This window comes from Electrophorus electricus, chromosome 2 (assembly GCF_013358815.1).
Source record: "Electrophorus electricus isolate fEleEle1 chromosome 2, fEleEle1.pri, whole genome shotgun sequence".
In the NCBI taxonomy this organism is placed as follows: Eukaryota; Metazoa; Chordata; class Actinopteri; order Gymnotiformes; family Gymnotidae; genus Electrophorus; species Electrophorus electricus.
In genome coordinates, this window is record NC_049536.1 from 29,670,404 (window position 1) to 29,691,536 (window position 21,133).

The 21,133-nt window shown below is 41.5% G+C and overlaps 1 protein-coding gene across 9 annotated transcripts in view; it reads right to left on the reverse strand.

Annotated features, from left to right (window-relative positions):
- The window catches only part of spegb (striated muscle enriched protein kinase b), a 69,951-nt gene that overhangs the window by 38,718 nt on the left and 10,100 nt on the right, over positions 1-21,133 (reverse strand). For 3 of the 9 annotated variants that reach the window (XM_027005670.2, XM_027005664.2, XM_027005663.2), the window contains exons 2-3: positions 6,287-6,385; positions 3,297-3,417 (exon numbers count right to left, since the gene is read on the reverse strand). In XM_027005670.2, the coding sequence (XP_026861471.2) occupies positions 3,297-3,417; positions 6,287-6,347 (182 nt within the window). In that variant the 5' untranslated portion in view covers positions 6,348-6,385. Of the gene's footprint in view, positions 1-1,993; positions 3,098-3,296; positions 3,418-6,286; positions 6,386-6,739; positions 6,775-8,621; positions 8,690-13,728; positions 13,787-13,969; positions 14,382-21,133 lie in introns of those variants that run through there. The other 6 variants (XM_027005666.2, XM_027005665.2, XM_027005668.2 and 3 more) reach the window with 6 other exon arrangements.

Here is a 21,133-nt window from a genome sequence, read left to right on the forward strand (position 1 = left end):
GGTATAAAAATAGAAAACTTTTCCAATTATGAGAGGGGTAAAGAAATAATAATAAAAAAATATGACAGGTCTCTACTATATATACTTAGTAAAGTCTACATATTCACTTATATATTAAGTATATATTGTATATTTACTTATATACTGCTGGCAAAACTGGCTAAATACTGTGAGGAGATGTTCAAAACATGAAAGAAATAGAAATGCTTCACGCTGGTCTTGGGGTGACAGTCAAGACCAGGTTTTACTGTGTCACCAGAAAATGATTTACCCATCATCACAGGAGAACCAAATCAAGATGACTTTACAATACAACTAGGTGTGTAGGTTAGGTGAAGCCAAATTAAACCGTGCCTACTAGCCTATGCCTTCCAAAAACACTGGACTAGACCACCATGTACCACTGGATAACCACAGAGTTAAGTCTCGAGCCACTTGGAGCTGGGAAGGAAATAATAATTTAGAACAAGCACATAAATATTCATGCTGAGTCATCAAGCAGAGTGCAGAAAGGGAGGGGAGGGTGGATTTGAAATCAGCTGGGAACTGGAAAACATCCAGAATGCTAGCTGTTGTCCACACCAAACTGCAATCACTTGACTTCTGAAAGAGATGTAGGTTTGTTTGTTTTGTTTTTTTTACTCTTAACTGCATTGAATTCCTGCCCACCCTCCAAATAGTTGGACTTACTTCTATATGGGGTATCCAGTGTAGAAGACTGCATGAACATCACCCAAGCACTGTCATGCAACTGAACATGGCCATGCACACAGGGAAAAATAAAGATGTTAATTAGCAGTGGGTGATGTTAGTACACTATGAAAATTCAACAATTAGATATCTCTTGGATCTGAGTTGAGAAATTTTTAAAAATACATTTAAATTAAATATACACTACAATAGCACTTCTTAAGCTGATGGACAATGAAATAGCCATAAATTACCAAGAGTTGTTTCTACATTTAAAATTTTATTTCAAATAGTCAAATTTACAGATGTTACAGTTACTGCGTGTACATTTTCAGTAGAAGAAAAATGTGGCAATTTTTGTGTTCGTTAATGTTTTGTGCTTTCTTGGTTAAGATCAAAAATCTAAATTATTTGATTGTTATATAAAACCAGGGACAGAATTTGAACCACATATTAGTTGACAGCAAGTAGGTGTGAATATGTATCCATTAAAGTGTTTCAATTTCTTAAAATGTTAAGATTTGACAAAAGGTTCATGCAAGGAAAAGTTCATGCTGAAACAGTTCTTCAAAGCCAGCATGCAGAGAAAACAGGGAGAACCTGGAAGGCTCAGTGGCACCTCACACCAGCAATGGGACGCAAATAATCACCACAACACAAGCAACACCAAGGCTTTGCTTTTGCATCCATTGTTGGGTGAGTTAAAATACAAAACAACAGTACAAAAAAAGAAAAAGAAAATAATTTGTTTATGGACAATGGGGGTCAAAGGAAGGTATGAACTTAAATAAATAAATCTAGATGAGGGACAAAGAAAGCAGGGGAGGTGGTATAATTGTCAACTTAGTTTATCTAATTTCTAATTTGCTGTTTAGGGTTTAGAGAATAATTAAATCAGATTTGTCTGTGTTCTAAGATATTGTATAATCCAATGAACACAAATACATCCTATTCTTTTGCTTCTACAGGTTATTATAATCCAGAGGACAGGTGTGGGTGTGACAGTATGACCATGAAATATGTACAAACATTGCATGAATTTTTATGGTGAGATCTGCACCACTTACTTTGAAGCAGAGCATTTACCTAAAATCCTTACAAAACTATAACATTCAGCTGCAATGCAGTCAGCAGTGCTGTACAGTCATTGAACCTCTGCTGCTACATTATGTAACACTGATCTGGCACACATTTACTGGCTGGCCATTTTAAAGGCCAGGACATTAATGAATAATGGCAATAATGACTACATAATGGCAGTGCCCTGTGCCTGCCATCTCTAGGAACAAGCCATTAAGATTACCTCAGCTTCAGACAGGAACAGGACTAGCCCGCCATCATCAATTCACTTCCGTGCATGGTCCATGCAGTCCATTGACAGAACATCAAACGAATGGACAGGTGAAAAGTGAGATCACAAGCACAGGGATGGAGAACAAAAATTAATAGATGAGAGCGAGAGGGAAGCTACAGTGCTTAGATCTAAATACCAGACTGCACAGAAATACCAGACTGTAATATCAGAAGCACTGAATGTGAATGTTCTGTGATGAATTTGGGACAGTTTCCTAATGAATTATTATTTGTGGGCAGATGGCTGGTAAATTATATTTGATTTAAATGAGAGCTGTCTACTGGAGTTTGGGACATATCTTTGGGGAGTGAGGGCCTGTTGAGTGGTGTTGGGTGCAGTTATCCCTCGCTCCAAGATGGCTGTGAGTGCCAAAGAAGACTGACTAAACCAGAAGATATATTCAAAGCCCCTCTGACTTGTTTTATGTGCATTGTGTGCTAGCCAACTGATGAAGCCAACATCATAGCAAATCACCACAAAACCAAAAAAACTTGTTCATGACGAGTTTTCCACTTTCTTAACAGCACTTTAGACATTATGCAAGTATGATATTTGTGTCAAAGTGAGGGTCAGAAAAAAACAAAACAAAAAAAACTGTTGTTAAACAAAACGGGGCTTTGGACTTGGTGCTTGTTCCAGTGAGTCATTGTTTTAGTTTACTGAATCTCTAGCTGTGAGTGAGTCATGACTAATTGTACCAGTTTTGGCAATTCCTGCAGCTCTCTCGTTGTGGGCTGAACTGAACCCCATCCAAACACGGAGAGCCCACTCACAGTGGCTACTGTCAGCCCTGCTGTGATATAATGGGCCTCAGAGAGGCGCTATTCCCCGCTCTGAGAGTGAGGTGAGAGAGATTACACCTCAGGCTCTGCTCTGCTTCCTCAGCACACACACACATGCCATGTTCGAGCGAGGGTCTCCTGTGGCACCAGAACTGGAATGGAGGGATGTTTATGGATTTGATGGGAGTTATTTTTTTATTGGTTTGATCTGTTTATGCTGTGGACTGTGTCTGCTGGGGTTGGTATGTTTTTTATTATTTGAGCTTGGGAATGTTTTTACTTACAGAGGAATAGAAAAAGTCCTTCCTCTATAGAGGCTGAACGTGCTACCACAGTAATCGCTAGCTAAAGACACACTTTCCTCGGACCCCCAAACTGGCCGGGACAGATTGGCGCGTGATGCCCGGATCAGCGGCTCCACCCCAAGATGTCTGATCTGGGTGGCCGTCGGCTCCCGGCCGGTGGCTTGCCTGGCGGGCTGTGGCCCTGGTGCTCTTGATCCCAGGGACAGTGCCTCTCTCTCGACCACTGTGTTTTCACCAGATGCCCAGTGGCCGCTCGCATCTGGTGTCACGTCTATCATCCTCTCACCTGCAGAAGCGTGAAAAAGGCAGAGGTATGACGATTTAGCAAGCAAAAATCACACAATGCTAAGTCTAAAAGAAGTCCAAGTCTTCTGATGGAATCAGTAAAAACTGGATAACAGATTCTTGATTATAATCTTCATCGGTGAACTATCTTGGCCACTACACAGGTTGGGAGAGGGGTGACAGAAATCCACAGCTATACAAGAATACACATGGACCAAATATTCCCATGTCTTATTGAGATAATTCTTTGGATAACTGAAGCTTATTGCTGTTGGACTGTTGTCTAATGTCTCTGACAGCACTCACAGTGGAAAGTGTGAGTCTATCATATCTGTCTATCATGTACAAAGGCATCTAATATAATTGACATTGAAGACTAAGTGAAAGATTTAGTTCCATGAGATGATTAAAATGTCTTTCAAATAGGTTCTCTAATTGTAGCCTTTCATACGGTGGTAAAATCTAAAAGTCTCAAGACACACATGGTAAAATAAAGCTTGTGCTTATCCTCTTTTATGAATCATTTTTAGATGGAAATGATTCTGTAGTATTAGGATCTGTTGTGTTATGCAATCTGCAAAATCTGCATAAATTACATGTATGCCGAGTAAGGTAAAGAGGAGAAGAAGGTGATGGCTATTAGTGTGACGCTTCCAGCAGCACTGTGGCAGTCATGGTGACCTCATCATTATCAGAGCATGCTTGACGCTGGTGGGCACATGAAACTTGGTGAAATGCAGGTGAAACAGGAGGCAAAATAAACAGCAAACATCCATCAGCTTCACTGAGGCTTGCTCCACCCACCCATCCCCAGGCAGGCTTCCTAACCCATCAAATCAATCGGATATGCACTTCTTCACACAAAGCCATGTGCTCTTCCATATCCTTAACATGTTTATTCTTTTGATTTATCTATTTGCCTCTGGATTGTGGACATTGATTTTCTAGACAGGTTTCAGAGGTTTTCATAGCAGTGGGTGGTGAGGAAACAATGCATCTTTCATTGCTCAGTACAGAGTTTATGGATGGGAAGTAATCTTGCAGTGAAATAACCACAATGGTGAATGCTCCGCTGATCACGGGCTAATCTTGACAATGAAGACTTCAGAAAACATTAAAGAGAAGGCTCAGATAGCTAACTTGTTTCTTTATTTGCACTGCTGTTTCTTCATTTTAATTACCTACATGTTCGATTTAGAAATACTGTTTTCTTTTTTTTTCAGCCATTCTCTGATGTAAGAAATGGAAATATCGTGCCCCCTTGTGAGGATATCCCAGATCTACTCCAACCCCAACTATCCTGCATCCACTTGAACATCTTTGTCATAATGCGTAATGACAGCAAGCAAAGGTGGCAATTGCTCAAACACGAATAAACTTCTCAGAAACATTGCCTATCTTCTGGCAAGAATACATTTGCTAGAATCAACAGCATAAAGATCTTTGAGATCAATCATGTGAACATGCTAGGATTTAAGCAAAAAACTGGCACCACTTTTTCTAGCTATGAGGTTCTGTACAAATCTGCACTATAAAAAAATATATCACAGTACATCACTTTCATGTTTAAAATGTATAGAAAATATATAGAAACATTTTTGTTTATTTTTCTGAGGGCTATTACTTGCATTTAGCAGCAGATGGACTGATAGCAAAATATCCAGATTCTTTAATAGAAATTGTACCTTATAGGTGCACAGTTGGAGTCAGACACCTGTTGTCATACATAATTTGTGTTAGCCACCCTCTAACCTTTTTTATGGTGGAGGGTGTCAATAATAATATAAAAAGAAGTAGAACAAAATGATATCATTTGCAAAAATGTCAGGTTCACAAAGTAAAATAAAGGGTGGACATGAAGGAAAACTCAAATATGTCCTGGTCTAAAATATAAGACAAAGATGTCAAAGTTAAGAAGACCTATTAAGGCAGATAAATTAGGTCAGTGGGGCACATATCAGGGAAACAAAAACAAAACTTAACCAAGTCTCATTTATGTGTTACATTGTTAGAGTCAAAAATATCTGTCCAGTCTCTAATTGTTCTGGGGGATGGCTTTGTTAATCCTTGCTGCTGAACACTATGTTTTTAAATTCTCTGAACCACATGTCCGCATCGTCAACCATGATTTAAGAATAGATTATTTGTCAGCTGTTAAGGCTGTATATAATATTCTTAATTGAAATAGAGCACAATTAAGATGATAACCATCCTCTAACCTTTATTGATAGTAGGTTTCTGGACCAGTTGTTTATTAAATCACAGGTGTTGAGGGTGGCCAACAAATTGTGCAAACCCTCAGATTACCTAGTCTGTAACTGTAGACTTATAAAATGCACATATAAAATACATATCTACTAAAGTGGCCTGTGACTGTATACCCAAGACATGTCTTGTTAATAAAATGACTGGTGAGTGTCAGATCTGAAGAGACATTCACATCTAAATCGGCTACAGTTTTTAAGGATCAAGATCACTGTATTGAGCAGTAGAGGGACAGAAATCCTAATCAAGTGAGGAAATAATTTAGGCATTTTGTTTTCTTGTACAAAAGCTATTATTTGTTTGGCTCAGACGTAATCCATCAACAAGTCAAAATGACAAAATTAATTTAATTTACTGGTGCATAATACTTAAAACAGTCACACTAACCACAGAACTGCGCATAGCAAAAATAAACAAAAGTGATTTTCTCTCACCAGGTGAAAATAAAACTAAAAACCCTGAAGATCCCACCCCAAATATACAAGTCATTCATGTCTGTGCATATTGCTCGTAAATGGAGTGGGTACCGGGCTGGCTGTGGTAGGCTGTGGAGGAACCATAGCGAGGACGAGGATATGCTGGATTAGTGGGGAGAGGGTGACTACCTGCAGGAACATGCCGGGAGGTCTCGTCTGGAGCGCCTCTGACGCCTTCTTTGGTTTCCATCTGAGGATCGCCTGCTTCGTCCTCTGTGGTTTCAGAGTCTGTGGGCGGGAAGCAAGGCCGTCAGGCTGAAACCAAAGCCCTACCACAGTGACGGAATGGCAGCAGCTGAGATGGAGAATAGCTCAAACACAGAGAGTGACTTAGGCAGGTAAACAAGACTAATGCGTTGCATTACTACCAAGAAATCTCAGGTACAAATTACATATTTTTGGATTAGCAAGTGATAAAAAAAAATGTCTAAATGTGAGAAGGAGGAGAAGAACAGGTGACCTCTCACTGGGCACAGAGTAATGTAATGACAGCAGAAGATGCACAGAGGTGGGTGAGGGATGGGATGGAGAAGTTATAAAAGAAGAAAGCTGCAATAAATCAAAGCCAGAAATATCCATTACCATAACTCTGTTTCCTACATGAGCGAAATACTTCGCTTCCATAGTGGCAGAGGGGAGAGGAAAACAAGAAAGCACCGTTACTATAGAAACCAATCTTACCCCGAGTCGACTAGTCACACAACCCCATCAATTGGTAGAAAGTTCTGAGCAGGCATCCACTACAACCCCACCCTCACCTGCCCAACAGTGCTATCAGTGAGGTCAGTGATGACACTCAGGGGCCTTTGAATAACCAGTACAGTGAGGGTCTGTGTTTTGTCCATCTTTGCTTTCCACTGTGCATTAGAGGAAAGGTGCAGAAGAATGTCTCACCAGTGGATAGAGGTTTTCATTTGTTAATAAAGTGCAAAATATAATTATCAGTTAAAGTTATTCAAAAACAGGACAGCACTTTTCTAAGAGTAAATGTTAGACACTTTTAATTTTATTATCCTCTCAATAAAGTTAAATAATAATAACTATATTAATAATATAGCTTGTAAAAGAAGAAATAAAAGTATGCACTCCTAATATATACTTTTGAACTATATATTATATTGTGAACTGTACATACTGAACTCTTGTTCATGTTATAGGTGATCATGATCATTGTAGAGCCAAACATGATAAATGGTTTTAAGAGTGAACAAAAAAATAGAACACCCTTTATTAATGTGTCTCTGTCCCTGTTAAGTTATTTAACATTTTACACTTTGATATGGAGACAAATACTTCTTTTTTCACTTGAAATGAAAGCATCTCTGCTCATAAAGTACATGTACTTTAGCAGAATAAACTGTGTTCATGCAAAATAATCATTATACGTTATTAATGCAGAAATTATTTTGGCTCACATTCATCAAGTAAATTGAGGTATTGTCAGTTCCCTCTTAATTAGACCCTTTTCAGAAAGCTGCCAAATAATTTCAGTAAATTGGCTTTGCATGACTACCTGTACTTTTTCTCACTCACACACAAACTCACCCGACATCAACATTAATAATAAAATAAAGAAAATGAGCTAAATGAAATATGGTAATACCGTTAAACCAAAAACACATTTATTATTAATATTTAAAACATCAATCATGCCTTTCAACAGTTCATAAGACCACATCAACACAGTCTGGTCAGCAATAAGATTAAGGATGCCAGGGAATTTGTATATATTGCTGTGAGTAGCATGGACTGCTTTTGATTCTGACTGAGGACTGATTTGCAAACATTAAGGCACATTAAGTCTAAATTAGCTAAGTACCTAATAAGAATATGAATATTATCTTTATTAGCATACTTTAATAATAATGTCTTAACAATTGTGTAGGTTGTGGCAGAACAGAACAGGAGACAGTGAAGCAAGATATTGGTGTAATAGTAAAATAAGTCTGTTCTCTTCAGTCTGCTCTAGTCTCCATGACCTCTTCTAGACACAAGGGCCAGATACTCAAATGACAGTCGTCTTTCCCTTCTGTCTCTGGTTAGAAACATGGTGAATAAGGGATCATCTGTAGAAATGTCGATATATTACTGTTGTTCAAACAACAAAATCATTAAATGTGTGCTTATTAGATTTCAAGGACATGAGAGCCAGATATGTGAGGGAGGGAGAAAAGTAGATCTGAATGCTGCACTAAATTAAACATATTTTTTCCTAATCTGCTTGTTCTAAAGTCCTTCTTGAATTCAAACAAATGTATTGCATACAGGCCAAATGATACACGAAATATCAATAAAAAAAGAGAAAGAAGTGATTTATGAACACTTTTATAAACATTTATAAACAGAATAATACAGAAATTTGAATGTTACAACTTAAATGCATCCTTAGTCTTAAGCACAGACCACACACTATAATGGCTGACAGACTTTAAGAGTGTGATTGTAAAATCTCTTTTGTAATAACCTGTTATCTATAAAACCAAACACACCATGGGTGAACCGGCCGAATGTTCGGTTAGAGTGCCCAGTTTTCTGAAATAGAGAGAAAGAGCATATCAGTGTATGTACATAGTTCACTAACAGAATGAATATAATCATGCAAAACAAGTTTACACTTCACTCACAGAGCACACACACACACACACACACACACACACACACACACACACACGCACGCACGCACGCACGCACGCACGCACGCACGCACGCTCTCTGGTCACTGCTGCCAGTCGAGAAGAGTGAGAATGAAAATGAGAAAACATCCCTGTTACTATAGCTACAGCTAACATTTCCTTTCAACCTGGTGGCCCCATGTGCCGGTTTTTTTGGGTTTCTGTCTTTGTTCTGATAGCCTAGATTAAAATCTGAAACTAGGTGAAATTGGTATCCTTTTTTAAGGATACCATTTCCTGAACTTCATTGCTTACAAGTTTGGAACATACCCTCTGTACACTCTCTGCTACTACTTATGTTGCAAAATATTCTGAACAGACAGTATAATCTACACTCAAAATATTAGAGCCCACAGAAGATGGAGAGATTGCACAGGTCCCAGGTGGAATTCCAGAGCTTCTGGCCGAATCTGGACAACTACTGCTGATATTTTGTGGGATGGAGCAACGGTAGTTACTGACAGAGTAATGGGGTTGGGTGATGGGAGGCTCTGTAACTGTCACTGTGATGGGAGGCTCCGTCACCCCCATAAATCTAAATAATCAGATTCTGATCTATGTAAATGTGCTTAGCTTTATTTTCCATCTGATCCTGTCTGGGTGCAAGGTCCAAGCACAGGTACATGCATCATGGCATTGCATTTATTTAGCTTATTTACTACTGTTTATTTCACCTTCGCAATTCCAGGATAGTAAATGAGGTAACACTGGGGCTGCAACAAAGACCGGACCCAGAGTGAATGGATGCTTCTGGGTGCTCCCAGTTTATTAGTTACAGGCAAAGATGCACTCCCAATGGCTGGGGCATCAAAGATCTCCACGCTGCTCCTATCAACAAGGTGATCCTAACAGCACTACCCTTAGGTGACATGTATCACTAAGACAGAGACTTGTGGGTGGAGCTATAGGGCTGGCTTGTGTGCAAAAGTAGAGGAAGGAGCCAGAGGAAATCAGGAGTTGTGGAGGAACCTAAACACAGATGAGACACCTCCACTAAACAACCTTCAACACACACCCACAGAAAAAGTCAACTGTTCACAACAATAGAACCTTAGATTATATGAGTGTATGCATACGGCCTGTTTGTGGTTATTGGGAGGTGTCCAAATTTTCACCCTTATTCATGCTTGTTCACTTGGCTTTTGTCCCTGACCAAAAACCTACAGTCCACAGTAGGTGCCTGGAAGAAGCAAAGACCAGTTACAGCCTGATACAGTCCCATCAGCTGAACTAGGCTGAGTCTGCTTCCATCCCACCATTTAAGGGCTTTTAAAAACCTCTGAATATTTCATGCACAGAGTAAGACTCATGTAGATATTATGCCAGTTAATTTGTCATTAACCCCCACATTTGGAATCTTTACAACAAATAAAAAACAAGTAGCACTCAAGAGAGCAACTGGTAGCATTAATATATGAGAGAGGCAATCTTCTGGTTCCTCTATTAGTGCACTCTGAGAATGACATGCCATATACAGTAGGAATGGCAAGTGGTGGTGAGTCAGATTATTGTCATATAAAGAGTGCAATTACAGAAGCCCCTTTTAGACATTTTCCATGATGGAAATTGAGCACCGCTGGTTTGGTTTTTCTCTGCCTCTGAATTATTTAACCTCAAAACTCAGTTTCAGGATGCTACTGTTGCATAAAATAGTCAAACATTTAGCTAGCCTAATTGAGCATCTAAATTAGCACTTTACAAACACTATTTTAACTTCAATTTGTGTGCAAATCAAGTTTCGATGCATGAGACCATGCATACAGTTTTATAAGGAACATCTGCTCCTGAAAAAAAGAAAAATAAGTGTGTTGAAGGACGCGTTTATTTTGAATAGAATTTTCACAATGCACTTAAACCTTTTGAACTGTCAGTTTAATTAGGGTCAATGTGTAGCAGTAATTTAATCATAACCAGTCAATGTATAGATATTTCTGACTGGCCCACCATTTGTCCATGGGACTATAGGCCACACTTTTCCGTAACTTGGAAACTGAATACTTGCCTAGATCAATGTGCTTATGTTGGGAGAAATGGTGGGGGTGAAGCTTCGGACGTTGGTATGATGTCAGTAACCTGCCTCTGTTTTGTGGAATGCTGCAACTGCCCCTTTGTCCCAGGATATTCTAAAACCTGCGGTTATTACGGAACAAAGAAGCTTCTGCTACGTTTTCTGAGCTGACAGTCGTCTAGTGAGTTCAGCCAAAGATGTACTGCCAGGCTCGATTTCTAGCTGGCCACCCAGAGAGGATCACCAGCCACCATCTGTGCCATGCTGAACAGAGCCGTGCTCACACTTTTTGCATCAGGCTTGAGTAAATAGGTCATGGTCACCCTGCACTGCTGACATTCAGTCACACGGCTAAATTGAGGAAAGTAGTGCAAGAAAAAAGAGAAAAAATAAGTAGCCTTTGCTATTTATTTGTTCCTGCCTCACAAAAGCCATTTCAAAAAACAACGTGAACTACACCCATTGGGGTAGGAAGGGGCCCAACTACAATGAATGCACAGAAAATCAACGTATAAATAGGCTGTGATCCAAATAAATTGTGTGAAGGTAATTGGCTTTGGACTGAAGCTGGTAAATCAATGGGCAGAGTGGCATTGGGTTTAAAATGGTTCGATTTAATAGATTTTCCTAATCATCATATATAACTGTTATATAACATCATTATATAACTATTATATATTAAATGATATATAACATATATAATAGAAAACCTTTTCTACTAGGGCTGTGATTCCCAACATGATCATTACTAATATAATGAACTAACCAATGCTCCTTGCTCTCCAAGATGTTTCTTAGGCAATAACACTTTTGGGGAACCAAGATCAGATCAGTCAGCACCTTGGAGAGCTCTAATAACAGTTCACATCAAAGCCATTCCTAGTGGATAAACAAAATCCTCTGTGGACAGTAGGTGTAGCAACTTTGATGAATCATCATGGCCTCTGATCACTTGTTAATTAATTCTGTCACCAGTTCTGCCCAGATGAGAGGCACAATGGGCCCCTAGTCTGGCTCTGGCTGCCCGATCTCTGGTTTAACTTGGCTTTTATCGGCCCTGGGTGAGTGGGCTTTCATTCTCACGCCATCCAACTCTCATTGCACACAGCTGCCACGCAGAAAGTGAATCACTTCACACCTTGAAGAACACAGCCCCCACAGTACCCCAGTGTGTTTGTTCGTTGTAGTTGAGGCTGGGTATTCATATCACACCGGACCATTCCTTGCAATAATGTGCAGATATTATTTGGACATTATCTTTTCCGGAGATTGATCAGGTTTATGGTTTTATAAGAAGATTAACAGACCAAAAATGTCAATAGCGATTAAATCAGGGAGATGTAATACCAAATACCTAACCCATCTTTGACACAGGAAAACCTAGATGGATAATATTATAGCCATCCTTTACTCCATCAAGTGTGATATTAAGAATATGTATCCTAACTTTGTAGTTTAAAAGCTATTAACTTTCTAGTTTAAAAGCTGTTAATGATTTGGCTCTATAGAGATTCTTCTCCGCGGCATCTCATCCTTCTCCACCTGTATGCTACCATCTGCAGACCAAAGATCCAATTATCCCTCCCTTTCACTCATCCTCCTTTCCTCTCCCTTGCTCCCTTCTCCACATGCACATTTTTTTTTTCTTTCTTGCACTAATTTGTATCAGCCTAGAGATGGAAAAAGGGGTACATTTCACGTTCGCACCTCTTCTCACCTGTGAAACGTCAGTGACATTCTCAGCAAGAGCTGCTCATGAAGAAAACCTCTGCCTTTCAGTTCTGGCCAATGACAAAGTGGCTTTATTTGATTCTATCATTTGTTTTTCTATAGGATACTTTGTGGGGGGGTTGCTGCTCACTCTCTCATCCCTTCATCACAACTGTGATCTAACACATGAGTGTAAAGAAGAGCCTTGCTAGATCATTCCATAACTAAACAAAAGCCCTATTAAAAGACCTACATATTTACATACCAGTGATGGTGCACTGATACAGCAAAAATAAAATGAACAAATGTTTATGCGAAGATAAATAACTATTCTCAGTGAGCTCATACCCAACAAATGAAACTGATGAGCAGATTGCAATGAGCAGATTACCTTCTTCATTAGAGCTGATAGGTTCAAACATGATTCAAACCTTGATAAAAAAAAAAACCCATTTAAATCAGCATTATAAGGGATAATGGGATTGCTGCTACAAGCAATTTTGCTTTATTACTTTTGGACCCGTCATAGCCTACATGCTGGTTTGCCATATGTTTTCTTCTCTCTGTGGTGGGGCTCTGTCTAAAACTGCAGAGCATGACATATTTCATGCTTATTCATTAAGATGAACAAATTCAGTTTATTGTTCATGTAATAGAAAACAAAAAAATGCACTGGAAATGAAAATAATTCTCTATGTACCACAGGATGTTTCAGTCATTGATTATGAATTTTACATAAGATTTTATTTTTTATACCTAATAGCATTACTATCAGCAAGAGAACCTTGTGGTTGATTGTACAGGGTTAATGGTATTGCCCCATGTGTGAGGAGCTGCGACCCAGTCAAGATCCAGTAAACAAGAGGAAAAAGACAACACGAACAAGTGCATTCACATCCAGTGTTGTGACCATGGCTATGCAGGCGCCGAATTGTGCTTGCTTTGTTTACAGTAGAAGGGTGGGGCACATCAGTCAGGCTCCCAGTAAGGGAAGCAGAAACTGGGACAAGCCTTACGCAGACCAGACAGACAGACACACACACACACACACACACACACACACACACACACACACACACACACACACACACACACACAGGTCAAACTCTGACAATTAGACACTTCTAAGTAGGTGAGCAGGTAATGGAGAAGTCTGAAGGGGTGAAGCGTGCAGGACTGACCTGGAAGCGTTTCTTGGACCAAATTTTCTTCATGGTTTGTAGTAATCCTGGTCTTCTCCTGTATTTGGGGGAGAGTGGGATGACTGTGGCAACCGGGTTGTCTGAGACTGGGGGATTCACGGTTGAACCTGGCGTTGACCCGACTGCATTGATAAAAACTGACCACGATCCAGTGCTGATCCAAGAATGTCACTCAGGGAATAAAGAAGTTCCTCAGCTGGTAGACATGAAAGTCACTCACCATGAAAATTGTTGCGGGAGAAAAACCATCTTGTAAAAAGAGTTAAGACTCTTTCCTCCGAACTTGCCCAGCTTGACTCCTTCAGTAAAAACCTGAACAGCAAAACTGCACAACAGAATCTTCCACCTCAAGCTGCAAGTCTGGCTACTGAGATGAAGAGATGAGTGTTCTTAAGGAACGCATAGCAGATGGTGCTCCCTGTTTCCCTTGGTGCTCTTTAGAGCATCGGTGTTTTGGAGTCTCACTCAGCCATGCTGTCAAAGCTCAGCCATCAGCACAGATAACTGACAAGCCGAGAGCAGCCAGAGAGGAAGGATGTATAAGCAGCTCAAGGGGTGGGGGAAGTACGCGCACACAATAGCAGCTCTGGCAGCATCACAGTGAGTGAGAGAGAAAGAGAGAGAGATGGAGGGGGGGGCATAAATACAAGAGAGAGAAGGGGGTGGGAGCGGAGAATGCCAGAGAAGGACCGAAGCAAAGGGAGAGAGAGAGCGGGAGAGAAAAAGAGAGAGAGAGAGAGAGAGAGAAAGAGAGAGAGACAGACAGAGTGCATACATGCAAACCTACCCACCTACCCCTCTACAGAAAGAGAAAGGACTGAGTAGAGAATGCCAGAGAAAGAAAGAGAAGGGGACTCATACCTACAAGCCCTTGTGTAAAAGAGGTGGACAGAGAGAGAATGTGTGTGTGTGTGTGTGTGTGTGAGGGGTGTGTCTGTGTGTGTGTGTGTGTGTGTGTGTGTGTGTGTGTGTGTGTGTGAGGGGTGTGTGTGTGTGGATGAGTCAGCCCTAAAGAGAGCATCACCAAAGGATGCAGACTGGTAAAGCCTTTTTCATGTCTTTTTTCCCCACTATCCTTCCTCCCCCGATTTTTTCTCTGTTTGCGTGTGTTGGTCAGGTTGGTCAGCTGAGCAGTGGATTCCTCACCCACTACCCTAATGTGATATAGACAGGAGTGATGGAGTGATGGTCCATCAAATAAGCATTTTGACACTACTCAAACATCATGCACTGTTTAATGTTTCCTTACAAAAAACACCTCACAAATCTTATTATCTAATATTATTTGCTTATTACTTATCAAGAAAACTCACATGACAGAAAAACACACATTAGGAATAAAACAAACAAATTACAAAAAAATAAGGTTCTCTTCTTTTCCTAATCAGATGTTACCCTGAAGCCGTATATATAAATATCTGCCTGTGTGTGAGAGAGCAAGAGCAAGACAGAGAGTGATAGCTCACACGTTGAAAAGCACTTTCATCCATTCTCATCAAATGTCTAATTATGACCTCGCTGTACAGACTGTCTTCCAGCACTTACTCTGCCATCTTCATGTCATGAACATCTGAAACATTATGCAAACCAGGAGAAAATTCAAATAAGGCACAAAGGTCCGGTATCATTCAGTAGCATGAAAATATGCAAGATGAATATCACAGAATATTTTATCAAACCTGTCGGTGATATTAATATATGCCTGTGATAGGGATACATCTCTAAATATATCTGAATAGTAGGCAAAGTTATGACATCGACGTCAGCAAGCAGAAACAATCATGGGACTTCTCAGATAAGGCTGTTTTCTTGTCACTATTTATTTTTACCTCAAAAGATGAACCTTACCTAATTCTCAACACAATTCTCCACAGACACATTGACTATTTTTTCCCTTAGTGCCAGACAGAAACAGTTTCACTGTTGTAGCCGCTGTGTTGCAGCTGTGTTGTTCTGGCGCCTCTCCATCTTAGACTGGCTTCTATACATGCTCCTTCACAGTGTGTGAAAACGCACATTGGCGAGTGTGTGAAAACGCACATGACCGCCCAGCTCTGCCATGTGGTCTAGTGCCATACTTCCCAAGCCGGTCCTAGAGGAACCCCAGGCAATCCATATGCTTTCTGTATCCCTGGAACACTGAACACCCGACTGAGTTGCGAAAGCTGGGATAGTGCTAACATGTCGACCACCTGAGGGTCCTCGCAAACTGGGTCGGGAAACATTGGTCTAGCAGACAGCCTTTACAGACAGGGTGCGAGAGAAGACCAGACAAGAGCAGTGCAGTGTGACTGTGAAAACCCCAGACATAGATGGTGCATGGTAGCACTGCACTAGCTTAGTTCGCTTAGTTCCACTCAGTCCTCAAGGGCCACAAATAGTCCCCTTCATTCCAGATCCAATCACAGACAAACCATATGAACACGAGACTACCTGACGCAGGTGCACAGGATGCAAATGGGTACTGGCATGGCTACTCTAAGGACAAGGCTACCTGTGTGGTATTAACAGGATTCCTACCTCATTAGCTGACCTCTGCTCATCTTAGCACCTCTGCCCCTCACAGTCATTCTCTCTCTCTCTCTCTCTGACAGACAGGGATCAATAATTTGGCCGTCAGCGCAGGTTCCCCATCTCACTGTTGCCTGGCGCTCATCGATCAGACCCAGGTGCAATCACAGCCCTCGACTTTATCTCAATCATGAGCGGGACCTCTGGGGCTGACATGGGCATTTGTGTGTCACACACCTGTCACACAGTTTTACCAGGAAGGTGCATGCAGAATGCTAAAATGCCCAATCTGGATCACCTCAGTCAATCCTGTCACCTTTCCTCCTTTAGAGATTCCTCCTTTAGAGATTAACCAATGTTCCCAAGGTGATGGGAGGATAGATGAACATAGCCATGTACTAATAAATTCATTTTACAGCAGATAATAGCTTTCTAGATGTATTACTGAGTTTTTGTGTAGTTTATACTGAACTTCTCAGAAATGACATGTAATTCAGAATGTATGTCTCTCACTCTAATGGACACACAGAACAATATGGTGGAAAAGGATGACAGAAGATTACTTGGACAACCATTAAAGCCTGTTCTTGACTGCAAAAATAGTTCCTTCCACATCATGGAGCTTTTACCCTCCTGGGATGGAGGTGTTGATGTACTGGGGGTGGGGGCCTGTAGAATAACTGCAGTTTGGCTGTGGAAGGAAAAAAAGAATAAAAATAAGTGAAATGTAGGTCTAATGAATCTGCAAACGAAACAGAAAAACAGGACTATGCAGTGGAGAACAGAGGGAGTCAAGCGAGAAAGAAAGACAGAAGCTAAATAGCAGTGGGACTGTCTGAGAGGCCAGTTTGTTTGGAGGGTGACTCATTTCTTTAGCACAAGGATCACTTTCTGAGCAAAATGCTAAGTCCTCTGTCGGCAGCTCCGATCAGCTGCCAGCACCCTCCTAATCCGGGTGTCTGAGGTGCCCAGACACACTGAGAGATGCGTGGAGGATTAAGGGCAGAGGTCCTTAAAGCAGTGGAGGGGAAGGGAATGCCATCCACCAGCGGCTGTGCACTCCAGGCAGGCAGGCAGGGAGCGGCTGCCGGGCCCTGCTTCATGCCTCTGTGCACTGACAACAGCAGGGTCCCATCGCCTTGCCCTGGGGAGCCAGCAGAAAAAGTGGGGCAATCATAGTAGAGCTACAAGCATGGAGCAATAACCAAAAAGGCTCCGTTTAACAAGGGTAAGGAACATAAATCAGAGTGCTGACACATTTGTGGTATGTGTGTGTCTGTATGTTGTGGCTGAGAGAGAGTGTAAAAAAAAAAGAGAGTGAGCATGTGACTCAGTATCGCTCTGAGTGTGAGAAAGAGACTCGCTGTGTGTGTGCGCACAGTTGCATGTGTGACTCAGTGTTGGCTGCATGGTGAGTGGGCAAGGAGGCTTTGCATTAAACCAACTCGAGCTCAGTGGGTGTCTGCTCCAGGCTGGTGTAAGAGTGGCAAAAGGGTCTGTGGATAAGCAAAGCCAGCCATGCCATGCATCCCAGCAACCTCTTCACTTCACTCCACTAACACATACATCCACACCCAAGCACAGTCCCAGTATACACATCTCAGTATAGCATAAAGATTTTCCTCTCCATACTCACATGAGGGTCTTGCTAAGCTACTCCGGCCTCTTCCCTGCACACGCCTCCTCACCTGCAGACAACTCCTCTACACCCCCCACTCCATCAACTCCACTCTCAGTGCACCCTAAGCAAAAAAATATTGGAGCAAATCGGGTTTCTGGCCAGAAAGACCCATGGAAAGGATGAAGGAGGCTGCAGGCAGATGAGGGAGCTGGCAGGGAATGCTGGCACTACAGGCCAAAGGCCAGCTCAGAGACATCACCAGGATATGGGCCCTGCCTCCACCACCACTTCCTCACATCAGCTTAGTGCCCCTCATCAGGGCAAGTGATGATTTGGGGGCAAGACAGGCTAGACAGAAACTACAGTCTAGTTTGAGAATGGCGTGTTTTGTACTTATGGCTTTTGTGTGATCATAATTGTGTGCGTCATAATTTTAGTTTCTGGGCAATCCAGACTCATTGCATCATTGAGCTCTCAGCAGCCCTAATTAATTCAAAGTAATTTGACGTGGGAAGCTCACGTGGGACTGCAGAAGTGTCATCTCCCAGCACACGTAGCCAGCGTAACACTCCAGCATGTGTTTCTCCCTGCGCACTGAGCGCTGCCGTGATTGGTATGTCACTAAATGACACCTCCAGCTGTGCCCCTCACCCTCGGAGGTGCGCCGTCACCCTCCTCCGACGCGCTCGCTCCATTTTGCTTCCCGCCCTTCCTCGTCTGCCGGCTGCAAGCAATTCACTCGTCCTTTTTCATCAGCCACATTCTGCCCCCTTCCATTTTCCAAACCACTCAAAAGGACCTCATTTTTTTTTTATTCCTTTAATCTCCTTGCTTTGTTTCTTTCTTTCTCTCTCTCTCTATCGCGTGCACACACACACACACAGCTGGCATGTGATTCTGCCATTTCCTTTGACCGTGTGGTGTCAAAGATTCTGCAGTTGGACAATACTGCTGTTCCAGCCCTCTCTCTACCACACACATTAATCTGACTTCTCTGCTAATGTGAAAATAGGAAACAGTTCAGTTTTACAGTTTGGTGGTTCTGAGCTTGGTGGTCCAAGTTGCCACAAACATGAAATTCCACACATTTCCCATAGTGAACTGGATACATGTGCATTGTAAGCATGTCTAAACCTGTTCGTACACTGTTCGTACCTTCCTGCAGAGATCAGCTCATACTGAACAGGATGGCGTTCCTCTGAGTCTTCAGGACTATCTGAGCTCTGGAAAATGGTGCTTTGGATAAACATTCTAGACCAGAAGCTCAAGAAAGACTGATGCCCTCTGATTTGTTTACTCTCAACTGCCATTACTGATTCAGGAGCTGATTTTCATATGCATTTGTTTCCTCTCCATCTCTGTTGATGTATATAAATTGAATATGGCAAACTAATGTATCTTAGCTTAAAGAAACATCTTGATTTAAAATCATCCCAGTGGCAGATTTGTACATAGAGACTTAATGCTGCACATTGCTCGCAGCACATGTAACCTTCTGGTCGGCCTCTCCCCCAGATCTGAAATATGATGACACTGAGAAGTGTGGGCCTGGCTGGCTCACTGGCCGGTTTAATGCAGTGAAAGTGAGCTTTTAAAAGCCTTATCTTGTGCTGAGAGAGCAACTGGCTGCTCCCTGTCTTTCTCTGAGTCTCGTCAGGGCTCTGGCACAGTGGCTGACAAAATGGTGCAGCGATAATGTAATTAGGCTGAGGAATTCCAGCCCGCTTTACCGCCCCATCTTCACCAGAACTTAGCTGTTTTTGTCTGCTTACTTACACTCATGGGTGTGCAAATACATGTACATAGATTAATGCTTTACCACTCATTCTCCCCCTAGGTCCTTATATGAGGGTCTGGAGGTTTTTCTGCTTGGGTTGTGAGGCATCTTAGGGATCCCCCTATAGTCAAGCCCTCTCTTTCAGAAGTTGTTTCAGAACTGTTAACTGTGGCATCTTTGCTAAAAAAGAAACCAAACTTAAAGGTATGGGCCTGATCTTGCCTAAAAATAAGAAGTCATCCAAGCAGCAGGAGCATACATCTCACTCTGTTCCAAACCTGCTCCATCACCTCCTCCAGCACCCCACAGGCTAGCTCAGCAGATACCACTTACATTTAGTTTAGGCACACAGCAGCTTCCATAATGCACTGTTAGGAATATTGTGCATCAGTATTGCTAATATACAAAAGGTAGGTCATGCATCACTGATCTGGGCATGATTATGGTTCAGCATAGAATGACAGCCATCTGCACAGTGTCAGGTGAGTTCAAGGCTCTGACAGAACAATACTAAAAGTAAAATGGTGGGATAAATTAGAAAATAGACTTGATCCAAAGATGTATTTAGATAGGAAAGGGCATGTATGGGACTGTGGTACCCAAGAAATGATATATTATCTGGCAGACTGTTTATTTTTATGTTTACATAACATATTAGAATACTAATACAGTAAAACACTAATGCAAAAAAGCAGTAATATCATAAATGGTACCTTATTAAGTTATTTAAAACCTTGTGAGATAGATAGCAGGAGGCTGATTCATCTTTACAAGGTTTGACTTTCAAAAAATCCCCTTCATCATCATGGAAATAAAAATGTGCTTCAGCATAATAAATGCTTGAAACACTTAACACAGTTAAGAGCCAGATGGGCAGAACAGAAGTTTGCTCTTGTCATAACTGAAGTTGGGTGAGAAGAGAACAAAAAACAGCCAAGACAAAATAAAACAAAAGAATGGGGAAGAACCATGGGACTTCCTTCTGAAGCAAATAAACATTTAATGCCCTGTTTTAAACTCTCTCTCTCTCCCTCTCCCTCTCCCCCTCTCCCTCTCTCTCTCTCTCTCTCCTAATCAGGACATGCATTGGGTATGGATGTTGCCTTGGCAACTTGGCCTCCAATCAGTACTGTATGTGGATAGGTAAAACTTGGCCCCTAGAAGCACATCACAATAAATGGCAATGTGTCATAACGAAATAATCCAATGGTATAATGGAGGATTTCAAAACAGACAAGAACCAAAAATAGTTGTATAGTACCAAACCATTGCTGCAGCATTTGACAGTTGTAGTGTTTGGGAAATGTATCAAAAACTGGCCAGTCATCTTTTCCAGTTATGGTGCCAGCAAACAGAGATGCATTCCAAACAGAATGCAGTCAACAATTTAATCAGTGCTGGAGAATTACCTGAAGTGGAGGTCCAGAATATAAACTTATTTTCACCACTGGACTAAATGCCTTTTTCCAGGGCAT